This window comes from Puntigrus tetrazona, chromosome 3 (assembly GCF_018831695.1).
Source record: "Puntigrus tetrazona isolate hp1 chromosome 3, ASM1883169v1, whole genome shotgun sequence".
NCBI lineage: Eukaryota > Metazoa > Chordata > Actinopteri > Cypriniformes > Cyprinidae > Puntigrus > Puntigrus tetrazona.
The window spans coordinates 18,953,787-18,967,708 of NC_056701.1; the positions used below are offsets into that span (position 1 = coordinate 18,953,787).

General features: G+C 37.4%; 1 protein-coding gene across 1 annotated transcript; it reads left to right on the forward strand.

Annotated features, from left to right (window-relative positions):
* The first annotated feature begins 2,243 nt into the window (after positions 1 to 2,243).
* Positions 2,244 to 5,707, forward strand: LOC122329464 (40S ribosomal protein S15a-like). Its single transcript, XM_043225694.1, has 5 exons — positions 2,244 to 2,356; positions 2,956 to 3,093; positions 3,281 to 3,360; positions 4,396 to 4,481; positions 5,449 to 5,707. The coding sequence occupies exons 2-5, from the start codon at positions 2,961 to 2,963 to the stop codon at positions 5,690 to 5,692; spliced, it is 543 nt and encodes a 180-aa protein (XP_043081629.1). The 5' UTR covers positions 2,244 to 2,356; positions 2,956 to 2,960; the 3' UTR covers positions 5,693 to 5,707.
* Positions 5,708 to 13,922: the final 8,215 nt, after the last annotated feature.

The following is a 13,922-nucleotide window of genomic DNA, read 5'->3' on the forward strand; positions in this document are numbered from 1 at the left end:
GCTCATGCTGGACCTGGGAGTGAAGGACGATGATCTGATAGACGGCGCCTACATGGACCTCCTTCTGAAGGACCAGCAGAATGGACATGCACCATAGACTCTGACCAGATGTTGTCTACTGTAAAGCACTTAAAGCCTTCCGGGAAAGATATACTTGTTAGCCCTAACGCTTGTTTCCTCTGACATCTTTCAGATGTTTTTTTATATAGTTGCTTTTTTGTATTGCTATACAAAAAAAATCTGTTCAAATTAAAAGCATGATCTGAAATGATCGACAAAGTAAACAATTTGTATAGATAGTGTTTGGTCTTTTTTGTGGTAGAAAGATACATATAAAATTTACTATACACACACACACACACACACACACACACACATATATATATATATATATATATATATATATATATATATATATATATATATATATGGCCATTTTCAGGAGCATTGTTTTAGATAGATAAATGTTATGCATATTTTGTAATTTGTTGGTCTGTCTGTTGAATTGAATTGAATTGTTATAGACCATTAGCCAAAAAGTAAAAATGTTCTGGCAAAGATAGTGTTTTTTTGTGGTAGAAAGATGCATATAAAATTGACATACACACACACACATATATATATATATATATATATATATATATATATATATATATATATATATATATATATATACATACACACACACACACACATATATATATATATATATATATATATATATATATATATATATATATATATATATACACATACACACACACACACATATATATATATATATATAGGGCTGGGCGGTATGACGGTATATATCGTTACCGCGGAATGAAATGTGTACCGTAAAAGATTTTTATTCCGTGTATACCGCGAAATGTAAATAAGTGGGCGTGGCCAACATACGCACGCAGCACGCGTGAGGCTGAGACCAGTCAAACCGCTGAATGCAAGATTGAAGGATACGCTGGGAGGTTGTGAAACATGGAAAAAGGAGAAACGAACAGAGAACTCGTCATTAAAAGAGGTGCAACGTCTGTTGTGTGGACTTGGTTCGGGTTTGCAAAATCTGATAACGAGCAGAAAAACGTGATTTGCTAACTGTGTCATGCTAATGTACTCCCCTAGCAGCGGTAGCACAAGCAATCTGTTTTACCACCTTAAAAAAAAACACCCACCACAAAGCTAAAAGATGCAAGCAAGCGGCCCGTAAGCCAAAAAGAAAAATTTACCTCAGGTTTAAACCACTTTGTCTTTTACCAAAGCCGTGCCGTATGGAAAAAGCTCAAAACGATGGAAAGAAATAACCCATGCAATTACGATGCTTATTTGCAAAGACATGTCCACCAGTTTACACTGTGGAAAGAAGGGGTTTTCGAGACCTAATCAAAACCCTTGATCCGCGCTATGTAATGCCGATCCGCAAGCACTTTAGCAAAGTTGCGTTGCCAACAACGTACAGAGAATGCCGACTGAGAATTGAACAGGAGCTCAGTAATGTTGAATACTTTTATTACTTTTAATGTTGAATACTTTTACAAATTTTTTTTTACTTCATATTTTCAACAAGAAGTGATCACTTTCAATTTTTCATAAAAGAATTGTAATTGTTTATATTTTGTATTTTTGAAGGAAAAAACTGTTTGATATTTCCTTAAAGTGTTTACATATTTATATTTTCATATTTAAGTTTTCTTTTCCTGTTATTTACTTGAGATATATTTTATATCTGTGAGATGTTACTTTAGAAAAATTTGTCCACATCATATTTTGTTTACTATATTTATAAGGTTAAAAATAAAATACAAAATAATCAAATAAGATCAAGTCCTTTTCTTTTCTTAAATATTCAAACTTATTTATTATATAAGGCCCTTTTATACATTTTTGGAAAAACTACCCATTTAAAAAACTATATCGTGAAAGATATCGTTACGTGAAATAAAATTTCTCATACCGTGAAATAAAATTTTGGTCATACTGCCCAGCCCTATATATATATATATATATATATATATATATATACATACAATTATAAAATGTAAATATTCATTTAGAAGCATTATTTTGTAGTGCATAGATAGATAGACACAGATTTAAGAGTATATAAATACAAACGTAGCTGAAAATAAATGTTGAATATTAATGCATATAAGAATTTTATAAAAAAATAATAATAAAAAAACAGGAAAGATATACAGATGAATATGCAGCTGTTTCGTGAGATGCTCCAAACAAGTAGGTGGCAGTCATACAGATGATTGCGCGCGCAGCGTTCTTCTTTGTTCTCGCGAGAGTACATTTTTCCCTAATCGCACCGCGCGCACCTCTTCCTTCCTCTTTCCGCCATATTGCAGAACTGGTAAGGTTCAGGATTGCTACAATGCTTGTATAATCTGTTTAAAATCACGGACATCGTTACAGATCATCCACGTTTAGACAGACGTATGTGTTTGTGAGCTGCCAAAACGCCAGGTTTTTGAGTCATTTGGTTAATCGTGTCTGTATAAACGGTTATATTTCCTGATATTCGGGGCAGTCCAACCTCTCCACCATTCAGTTGAGTTACTGTCCGTGATACCGAGGGACAGACACGGGTAACCCGAGTCAAACCAAAGCACTCCAGCAGTCCGCTGCCTTTCTTTCACCACAAACACATGTTATTATGAAGTAGAAAGGTTTATGGTGAAGACGAACTCGGTTTAACGCGCTAATCGTTCCACGCAACGCCTTAACGTTAACGGTAGCGCACAGAAAATTTAACATCAGCTTTAAATCATCCGTTAAAGTTTACAGGGTTTGGTTTGCAAGAGCGTTATTTAACGTTTGGTCTTTTATTCAGCCACCTTGTCGACATGTAGCCGGCTTGGGAGTAGCCTTTGGCTCGTGTCACTGGTTAGATGAGGTATCTGTAACGGGTGTTCACTATAAACGTTAAATGTCACGCTTGTTTCTCCGCAGGCATCATGGTGCGCATGAACGTTCTCGCTGATGCGCTGAAAAGCATCAACAATGCTGAGAAACGTGGGAAACGCCAGGTTCTCATCAGGCCCTGCTCCAAAGTCATAGTGCGCTTTCTTACTGTGATGATGAAGCACGGTGAGTGCTCTCCTGTGTCCGAGTTTAACACACGAATCTGTATTCTGCCCTAGTGTGATACATCTATCGTCGTTGCATCCTTACGATTGATTGTTGATGTTACCCAGCCCCTAACGTTCATAATGATTGACACTTTTCATTTTAGACTGCCTTTAGATTGCTCAATCTCGTTGTGTGGTCTTTACAGGTTACATTGGCGAATTTGAGATCATCGATGATCACAGAGCCGGGAAAATTGTCGTCAATCTAACAGGAAGGCTGAACAAGGTAAGTGTTTCAATAAAACAGCAGTGTCTAAAGTTACATGTGTGTGGAAATGATTATAATACTAGTATATTTTAATAGGGGTGAGAATATAAACCACTCCAAAAGGATTTAGCTTTTTTTTAAGTTTATTTCGTTTATCTACCGAGACGCATCTGATTTGTGCATTTTTTTTAATCAAAATGAAATGTGCAATGTGAAGATGAACCAAACTACTACTTTGTAACGTTTTCGATGTAAAATACATTTTGTAAATTTCAAAAGAAAACTAGCTAAATGTAGCTTCAAAACATAGATATCAACCATATTATTACTAGTGATATTTTTGACAGCTTATACAGGTTAAACTAGGCTGCAGTCACTATAACGCAGAGGTATATTTTAAGAGTTATGTCCTGTCCTTAAGAAAACTGTTTGCATAAATTTTACATCTTAATATTTTGAGATGCAAGTGCATTTAACTTGAAGTTACGCAGACAGTGCGTTTAGCCTTTGCAAGCAACTGTCTGTCATTGAACTTTGTGTCCAATATACAGAATTTCTCTGTGCATATTCATATATTCAACCAAGATATATTATGCACTTATTCAGTATCATTTTTGTTTGTGTGCAATTGGGAGCAAAAACAATATGGCTATCTAGTACATATGAAGAAAATTGATATGTTAAAGGGAACATTGCAATGCATTTAATTTTTTTTTACTTTTTTGTACTGTAATATTTTGAGTAAGACAAAAGATATTGTGATTTAAGACAGCATTATAATGTCAGGCCTTATTGAATTGGTCCTACAGGTCCTGTCATTCTAAATGAGTTCATATTAAATACATTTATTAATTTAGCAGGTCCGTTTGTCTGAATCAACTTAAAGATGAGGAGTCCAGTGATCAATTTATGTAGACAATAGCATTTAAAAATGTCAAACTTTGTATACAAGCTAGCAAAAATGGTGGGCTATAAGTGCAGGTGCACTCTGTTTTTCACTGTTTGGTATTATGTGGGTCAAACAGTCAAACCTGAACAATTTATCTGATGCAGTGTGGTGTCATCAGCCCACGGTTCGATGTCCAGTTGAAGGATCTGGAGAAGTGGCAGAACAACCTTCTCCCATCCAGACAGTTTGGGTGAGTAATTGCCAGTGTCTACTAAAAATGTTTTTACACACTTTTTGAGCATTTTACTACACTATTTACACAGTAGATATTGGTAAGTCGATATATTGATATGTTGTTTATCAAGTGTGTACTGGATTTTTTTTAAATGACTGTTTACTGACAGTTACAGCTACTATGCTATGCAAAGCACCGGTTTAGATTTATTACATTTATCATTTTTGCCCTCACATTAAGTGTTCAGTGTTCACAAAATGACATCGTCATTTGCACTGCTTTATAGAAGAATACTATGAATGCTTTTACCATTGTTTTCCCCCTACCGTTTTTTTTTTTTTTTTTTTTTTTTTCTCTCCCTACAAAGAAAATTGAATATGGAGTGGAGTAGCCTTGTATCAGTGGCTTTTTGGCCTTCATTTTGTGTAACTGTAGTATCACATCTAAGCAGACCTGAGCTTTGTCAGGTGCATGTTTTGCGTTCCCTTGAGAATGAGTTTATCTAAAAACTCTTATTCAAAGGTGCTTTTTGTTTCTTAGAGGTAGTTATTCCTGTCATCAAGTTCTAATCTCGTCAATAGATTTGTACACTCTTGCCCTTACTGTACAATACTTTCATGTTAGGAAGTTTGGCATCATTTGATTGACCTTTTCACATCTTTTCTTTTGTATCTGAATTGTCTACCTCAGCAACTAAAAGCTGGTGTCTAGGTCATCACTTCGGGTATTTGCCAACGCAACCAGTTTTTATTGCTAAGCTTCTGAACAGGATTTGTTACTGATAGTCAGTTATCCAAATTTGACGACAAATTGCTGCTATTTGGGACAATGGCATTGCTTTATTCTTTCATTTTATTTAAAAAAAATAAATAAACAATCTTCAAATATCCTCTTTGTAGTACAGAATCACCCAGGGCGAGATGCAGTGCAGCAGCATCTTGAACAGCCTGGTCATGTCTTTTTGTCTCTGTATTCTCTGCAGATTCATTGTTTTGACGACCTCAGCTGGCATCATGGACCACGAGGAGGCCAGACGAAAACACACAGGAGGAAAAATCCTTGGGTCTCTTTTTCTAAAACATGTAAAATCGCCAACAAATAAACATTGGAAGACAAGTCGTGTGTGCTTTTGTTTTCTTAATGCACAACATGCCATGTACTCGTTCACACACTTGGTAAAGAATGCATTAATGCACACCTCCAGTGAAAGCAGTTGTTTTGATTGACACCTTGTTTTTGGCTGAAGGTAGTGGGATATTTAATTGTAAAGATTGGTGTTCATAAGTTACACAGTAAACAGTGAAATGATGCAGATCTAGTAGAAAAGCTTCAGTTTACAGTGTAGAGGCTAAAAATGTTTCTGCTAGAATTTTACATTTGAGTGTTTTGTCTGTTTACTGGGAAAAGGCATGTTTGTCAAACTGAGGTTGACTCTAAAGATGCAGTGGCTTCAATCACTGGCACAGTTTTAACTTAAGTGGCAATATTTCATGTCTGGCATCTGTAAGAGGAATGCAATGAGTTTTTTAATGGTGTTCACACTGAAATGCACATTCCTTAATGGGGTGTTCATAGCTCATCTTGACTAGACTGCTGTGGAGAGAGGTTGACAAAACCTTTCTGAGAGGGAAAAGTCCTCTTGTACTTTGCATGTGAAACAATTGGAACATGCTTTAATCTACGGTGGTTTGTAGTTAAACTAAGTTTTTTTGGGGTTTTACGTTCTGGTGTATTGATATTAGACTAGCCAGTATGTTTTCAAAGCTTCAGGAAGCTTGTTGGAGGGTGTAAAAAAAAAACCTAGCACATTAGTGGTAATCGCACGCTTGTAATCATTGACTTTGACTCTACATTAGAAACTTAATGTCCTTTGATTAATGGAAAAAACAAACATTAATGAATTTAATGAGCAGACTTCCTAAAAGCTCACCAATGCTTGTTGCTTGAATGATTTAAAGCGTCCTTCTAATAATTCTTGTACATTTTGTACAATTGCTCATATCTACCAGCAGAGGGCATGTGCAGCTTTATTTCTAGACAAAATGCATGCTGAAAAGGTAACCTCATTTTGAGACGTGCTGATGCGTTTCTATGGAAACAAAGTGCAATGTTCTTATGACTTCACGTACTGAACTTGATGAACGTAGTTGCATTAACCACTACAAAAAAAAGCCAACCATTCCCCTTTCAATTACTGATATAATACTGTTAATCAAATGAGTCTTATGAAAAATAAAACACTGCATTTTTAAGACAATACAATGTTAGCATAAAAAACAAATATGAGGGATGGCGATAGTTTCCATTGAAAATAAATTTTACTGCCTTCAATTAAGGACACGCGAGTCATTATTCAGTAACAAGCCGTATAACGTCCAGATGTGCAAATGTTCTTCTATGGCTTTGTTCGGAACTATATTCTTTGGGGAAAAAGCAGCAGAAACGGCCGATTTTTCTACTGATATGTATGATAACTTTTCGAACCGTTGTATGAAATCATTTCGCGATTTCAATTTGCAACGGCGCTTGGCCTTGATGTAGCGTTGCTCCGTAATTGAGCAGGACAAGGGTTCCCATCTAGACCTGAGCTCCCATCCATCACCCTCCAGCTGTGATCCCCTGAGCATTGCCTGCTCAGCCTGGCAGCTGCGGTCCCCCCCGCCGTGACAAGCAGCTTACCGGAGGAGAGGAGACATCACGGTTGTTTTCTACACCTCTCACCTGCCTTCTTCTTCTCTGGAGGAAGTTATGCTTGAAGCAGGGGCTTATTTCCTGACTTTAAGAGTATATAATTAATGCCGAATGAGGTTTGGTGTAGGCTTAACGACTTTTTGGTATTTCTGAATCGCTATGTGGGAGAGCGGTGGGTCGGCATTTCTGTTTGTTCACGAAAACAAGATATGTTGAGGAAAAGTTTATAAAAACAGACATTTGGAAGAGAAGGTTTCAGCTCTGCGTGGCTGGAATCATACCGTTTCAAAGCCGCTGACTGTAATATGCAACAAAACCAGTTTGTATTAAATCCAGCCCCCCCTTTCTTCCTCCTGGGCATCTATAATAACTTTTCTTTCAAGTATGGAAGCTGTAATATCAGACGTGTGTTTGCCGCTGAAAACAGTAATCAGGTCCAGGCCATTGCCCCTGCTGGCTAAGGGCTTATTTGATGACTGTTGATGTTGGGTGTTCAGGCCCATTTGGTCGTTCGTCTCTGTGTGACGGGACCTTTTCTGCGGGCTGATGGGCATTGCTTTGAGTCTCACAGATGCCGCTGCTGTAACGAGCACCAGCCTATGGTTGTTCCTTTGACTGGGCTCCTCTGTGATGCTTTAATGGTTTTTCACAATGCCCTGCTGATGCAGAGGTGAACGCGTCGCCCCAAAACATGTCAGTCACCATTTAACTCTCATAATTACATCATTAATCAAACTTAATGCTCTATGATTAAAGTGACATTTCCCTGATTCATATCCCCTGTGCTACATGACGCTAACAAAATCATAGCTATGTGTCGTTCAGTTCTGAACCAGAGGACATGTAGCTTGAGAGTGAGTTTCATAAGCTAATGTTTACATCGATTTATGTTTGCCCATGCTGTTAACAGAAAAGCAGAAGCCTTCATGTGTTTCAAGGAAGTTAGTTGCCCCTCCTTTATAGGATGCCTTAAAGAAGTCCATAGTTGTCTTTATTCTGCCTGTAAATAAATTCCAACATGTCAGTCAGTTCGCTTAAACATTTATCTTAAGGCTCTTTCACTTCACTTATGAATGGTCTATTCATATCAAGAGTGCTACAGTGTATGTATGTGTATGTTTTTTTAGAAAAGTCATATTACATATATACAACAAACTGCAGTTTAACATTTTCTTATAACTATTCTGTTGACTTATTCCAAATTTTATTATTTGTACTTTTTGCTGTGTACGTTTTGTGTGTGTGTATATATATATATAATGTATAAAAAAATGAGTTAAATAAATTATAGAATTGTAAAAATGTATATTATTAATAATCAAAGTCAACATACTACACTGGATATTTAAATGCAATAGGACATGATACATTAATACCAGATACTTTAAGACAGAATTATTATATTCATTATAATTCTATTAGTAGTGCATTATTATGTGCCTTAGAATGTTTTTTTCACTGGCCAAACATCATATATGAATAACTATAGGGTGGACGGCTGTAGAATGGATGCTAGAAGAACTCATTTGCAAAGCCAGAGATTCAAGCTTTGTAATCTCTGCCATTTTTTAAATGACTGTGTATTAGTAACATGTAATCTTATGCATACTATACTGTTTAAGTGCGTTGTGCTGTGTCTTGTGGCTTTGATCCCAATAGAAGGGAAATTATAGGAGTTCATTGCACTCAATGTGGTGGATTTTCAAGAAAACCCCAGACAAAGGAGAAGATGGTAGCAGACAGACAGAGCCTGCTGACAGTGACAACACAACTAGTAATTAGAACGATGCAACAGAGAGGGAGAAACAGAAAGTGGTGGGCAGCCTGGGGCTTGAGCACAAACAGGCACTGTAAATAGATGGCTCCGCTGTAGCACTCACTCCATCTCAGACTTCCTAATAGGTGCTTTTCAGCAGCAGTGTAGAACTTATCAAGAAAAGTTATCAAAACTCGGTATCAAGGAAACAAGAAACTGGCTGGGAAAAAAAATTGCAGGCTGTCGGCAAAACACTAATTTGGAAACTTGTTGCCTTGCCTGACACTCCATTGTAGAACCTGACCAGGTTTCACTATTCACCGCTGAGTCTTTCAACGGGAAAAGAAGTTTAAAAAGGCTGCAGACTGAATCGTGGCGAACGCAGCTTTCTTTTCTCATCATTGTATAAAAATAAATACTCTTCAATTACATGCTTTATTTGTCGACGTGGATTTAGAGTTTTTCTGTATTGTGACATTTAGTGGATTACAAGGAAAAAAAAATGTCAGCTGAGGACAGGGTTTATGCAATGAGAAGCTTTTAAAAATGTTTTTAAGCAGAGCAGATTCATTTATTCAACTTTATATTGTTTCTGCAAGAGTTAAACCGAAAACATATCTTAAAAGTGGTTCATACAACTTCATAAGCAATATTCCAGGTTTTCTAAAGTCAAGCAATAGCTTGGTGTGAGGAAAAAAAGATGTTGACATCTGCGCTTGCTCTCTTTGGAGTGTTCATGAGGTATTTCATCAATTTTCCATTAATCGTTTTATCCAGCTTACAAAATGATTTATGCACATATACGACTGGTTTTAAGTTCTCACTGACTCAATCTTTTTTTTTTTAAATGTAGTCATTATTTATATTATCAGTGAATGATGACTTACATTTTAGTCTGATTATCACACAAAGCTACTGTATGATTCCAGAAGACTTAGTATATATATGTTTTCATTGATTGTATGTCTTTTTTTTGAAGCTGTGAATGGAACATTTACATCCTTCGAAAATTCTTCACAGGGTGTTCCCCAGAAGAAAAGAAAGTCATATGGCTTTATTAATCATGATCTTTCATTGTCGGGTGAACTAATCTCGTAAAGGTCAGTCATGAATCAGTCAATCACTGCTTTCTCTTCACTCCATTTAGAATAGCAGTACCAGCCTCTCTGAGCAAAGCAGAGGACAGAAGGCCGGCCCTCCTGCCTGTCAGAGAACCATATTGTCGGCATTAGCTGAAATGGCCAGTTTGGCCGGGCCAAGCACGGAGCTGATGAGTCAATTAGTGCAATGGCAGTCGAAGGCGCGGCCCTCCTGTTCATCTAAGAGAGGTTGAAACCAAACCAGGAGCTAATCATCATCATTTATGAATGAAGCCATGTAAGGTGACATTTTGTATGATGCTGGAGGTGAGAATGAATGAGCGCGAGCTGAGCTGTTTACAGAGGCAGAGGGCCCGTCTGGACCCAAGGTGATGTTCAGGGACGTGGTCAGACTGCGAGGGCTGAACACAGTGGCTCTGTGGACTTCACAAAACCAGAGGAAGGAGTTGTTTTTCTGGGAGAGGCGTGTGAGTAAACAGCCTCTCGCCATCAAAGACTCAAACGCACTGACAGTTTGTTTCAAATGGATTTTTGTCTTGAAGAAGGCATTTGTGGTCCGTAGTTGTGAAAAGTGTCTTGATGCAACAGGCTTCAAGGAACAGAGAACAAGAGGATGCTGTTTTATGAGCAGCTCCCAGCATTACAATTGTATGTTAAAAACATTAGACCAACAGAATTGGACCCCATCTACATTTTTCAGAAGATTGTTTAGCAAAAGAAGAAAGAAAGTGATTTTATTGCATTTACGTTTTTTTAACAACGAAAACATACAAAACTGATTCACTGTGTTATTTAACTGGAAATGCATCGTCACAGTCTTTGCAGAGGGTCCACATTAGTGATTTCTTGCTTTTTATGTTTGTCAATAAAAAAAGTGCACTTTTTCGACATTTACCAGCAGGGGATGTCTGGAACAGGCTAAGTAACCAACCACAGGCCCCTTGATTGTGTGGCACTTTCCGAGGGATGCAGTTCTTCTGCATGGAGCTTGGGGGCAGTAGCGGATTTCCTAATGTTACCAGCAGAGTGACACAAGGCCAGCTCATGTATCACTGCTCTCCAGCCATGTTTGAAAGGCTTAAAACCCCAATTAAGATTGGTCCAGCTGATAACGGAATTAGCTTTGTAATGTCGAAATGGGCCAAAGTGAGTCTTGAAAGTGTTGATCAAATGCTTTTATTATCAAGCCATCTGCCGGTCTTAGATTCGGTTGAATAAATAAATATTGATTAATAAAATGTCAACCAGGTGACCCCAGGTGTCTGTATTAAACTCTAGGACGTCGCTAGGAAACTGCATCCTGCTCGGCTTTGACATTATTCACGGCTGAGGTGGAATGGATCTAATAGCTGTGTAAGTGTGTAACTAATATAAACTTTCTGAATGATTATGTGGCTGAAAGGAAGAACTGTGACATAATTGTGAAGAAATGCATATGTAAAGGAATAACATACTGGCTGGTCATTAGTGTAGAATTACACCGAGAAGATGTCTTGTATAGGAGTTTATTTTGGGAAAATTGCTGGTTGACATTTTCCCCTTATTACCTTATTATTGTAATAGCTATGGAGAAACTGCTCTATAAGATATAGAACTAAATTATATGGATTTTGGTGCATTTTTCTGCTCTCACAATGTTTCCAAGTTAACTTTTCAGTGGAATCACAATGCCATCGTTGAATGTGTAGTCTAGTTCCTGCACAAATCATCCGTATATAATCTGGTTCTTGTTTAGTGAATGTAAAGATCCAGTCTGTTATCAATAGTACATCGATTTATGAAGCACAGCTGTGACTTCTGTGTGAGCATACACATGCTTCATACATATCTACATCACTGACAACAGACAACAAACTATTTCTATCTGCAAAATCTTAATGTAAACACACTAGGGATGTGTGAAAAAAATCTTAGCTAAAGACAAACAAAATGAAATGAATTATTTTTCATATACGTTTAATTATACCAACAAAGCACAATTCACCTTAAAACAAATAGCTTAGGAAAACGTTTTGGTCGTTTTTGAGATACCCTTATTGAATCATGTATGTTTTACTGTACAAATAAATGCAGCTTTGCTGAGCAGAAGAGAATACTTTGAAAAAAATGTTGTGTTATAATAAATGTATTAATAGAGCTGTTGTAATTAGTATTATTAGCATTCTCTGTCTTTTATTATTTTATTTTAAAAATGTTACTGAGCAGATGACTGTAGTAACACTCTTTCAGCACAGATTTGGACTTTGAACCTTGGCTAACACGCAGCATTATTTGAATAGGCTACATGCAACTCCTGCAGTTTATTTGAGGCCATTTTCAAATTCAGCCTTCAACCAGCAACAGCCACCCTTCAGAAACATAATGTCAGTGCTCGTAATGATTGTACCATTTTCTCTGACACTTTTAAATGCTTTTACACTGCCGAAATGTTTGCTGCATTAGGGTGCGCTTCTTTTTGATCACATCATGTCCTTGTTCCATATAATTTATTTGGTCTTTTCAGTTTTGTATATAAAATTGCTTTTTTTGCTGTTTATGTCCGAACAATTTTGGTTTGTCGAGCATTCGGTGAAAAATGAATCATATGAGCTGGTCTCTTTGAAATGCGCATAAGTGTTATCTGTAACTAATGATACTTATGACATGTTTAGTCAGTAAAAAAAAACAAAAAAAACAATAGCCTTATTTTTACAGAAAACCCTTAATGAAATTGATTAAGAGCTAGAATCATTAAAGGGGTCATATGATGGCTATTTTTTATATAATTCGTTAGGGTCTTATTGAAAAGTCTGTAATATAGTTTGTTTAAAATGTATGATTGGTATTGTAATAACACTACCCTGTCAGAAACAGCTCTTTTCAGGGCAAGTCGTATTGCGTCATTCTCCTTTAAATGTAAATGAGCTCTGCTGACCCCGCCCATCTCCTTCCAGCCACTCTTTGAGAGAATGTTTACTTTAAGCGCATTCACCCTGTGACGTCACACAGACAGGCATTTGAGATCGGCTCGATTTGAGTAGATTAAAAAATAAACCCTGGTAGGATTTTTATAGGGTGTTTGGGTATACACGCTGCCAACACATTTCAATTCAAACAACTTGTAAAAGCGCATGGAGCATTATATGACCCCTTTAAGATCTGTCAGATCGCAAGGCATCTAATTCTCCCTTTTTGATTTCAAATCGGTCTCATTCGAAGATCCCCTCTAAAAATAGTCCTATTCACTGTACATGATTTTAGAATTTCCATTCTTGCTTGCATGAGTGAAAGCTGAATGATTGAAGGGAAGATTGTGTTCGCACAGTGTCAGATGTATCTCCTGGGGGATGTTTGTGTATTTGTGTTTACTCTCTCAGACAGCTGCTCTGACTTCACTTCCCCTGTCGCTATTACCCTGCGTTCAGACAGCAGAGCCACTCGAAGCCCTTTTAGCATCCTATGGTTTTCTATTTACAAGCTAACAGTTCTGTACAGCCGATACACTGGAGATCACGTTTCACTAATGCCGTCTAAGGCCCAAGTAATTCGCGTAATCTAAGCCCACGCTGCCCGAAGGAGAAGAGTCAGTAAATATTATCGCTGGAAAAGAAGGGGCGCGAGGGACTAAGGCAGGTTTGTGTGTGTAGGCCCAGCTCGCTTCTCATTGGTGAGTACCGTATTGACTTGATTAGTTACTAATTAAAAGCTGACTGGCTGGCTGGGCCGAGGAGATGACTTCATTAGCAGGGTCTCGGAGAGTGTAATTTTTCCTGTTCATTCACACATCTCCTTGGCAGCAGGCAAACAGGAGAGAGATGGATCTCTCCAGCAGGATCAGCCAAGGTCACAAAGAAAGATCAGCCTAAATGATCAGTCAGGGATGATTTATATGCTTTACCAATTTATAAGCTATTCTTTTTCTCCTCTCAG

Coding starts and splice junctions, on each gene's coding strand:
- LOC122329464 (XM_043225694.1), top strand. CDS start 2,961: ATGGTGCGCATGAACGTTCTCGCTGATGCGCTGAAAAGCATCAACAAT. Junction 3,094..3,280: donor TACTGTGATGATGAAGCACG/GTGAGTGCTCTC, acceptor TGGTCTTTACAG/GTTACATTGGCGAATTTGAG. Junction 4,482..5,448: donor CTCCCATCCAGACAGTTTGG/GTGAGTAATTGC, acceptor TATTCTCTGCAG/ATTCATTGTTTTGACGACCT.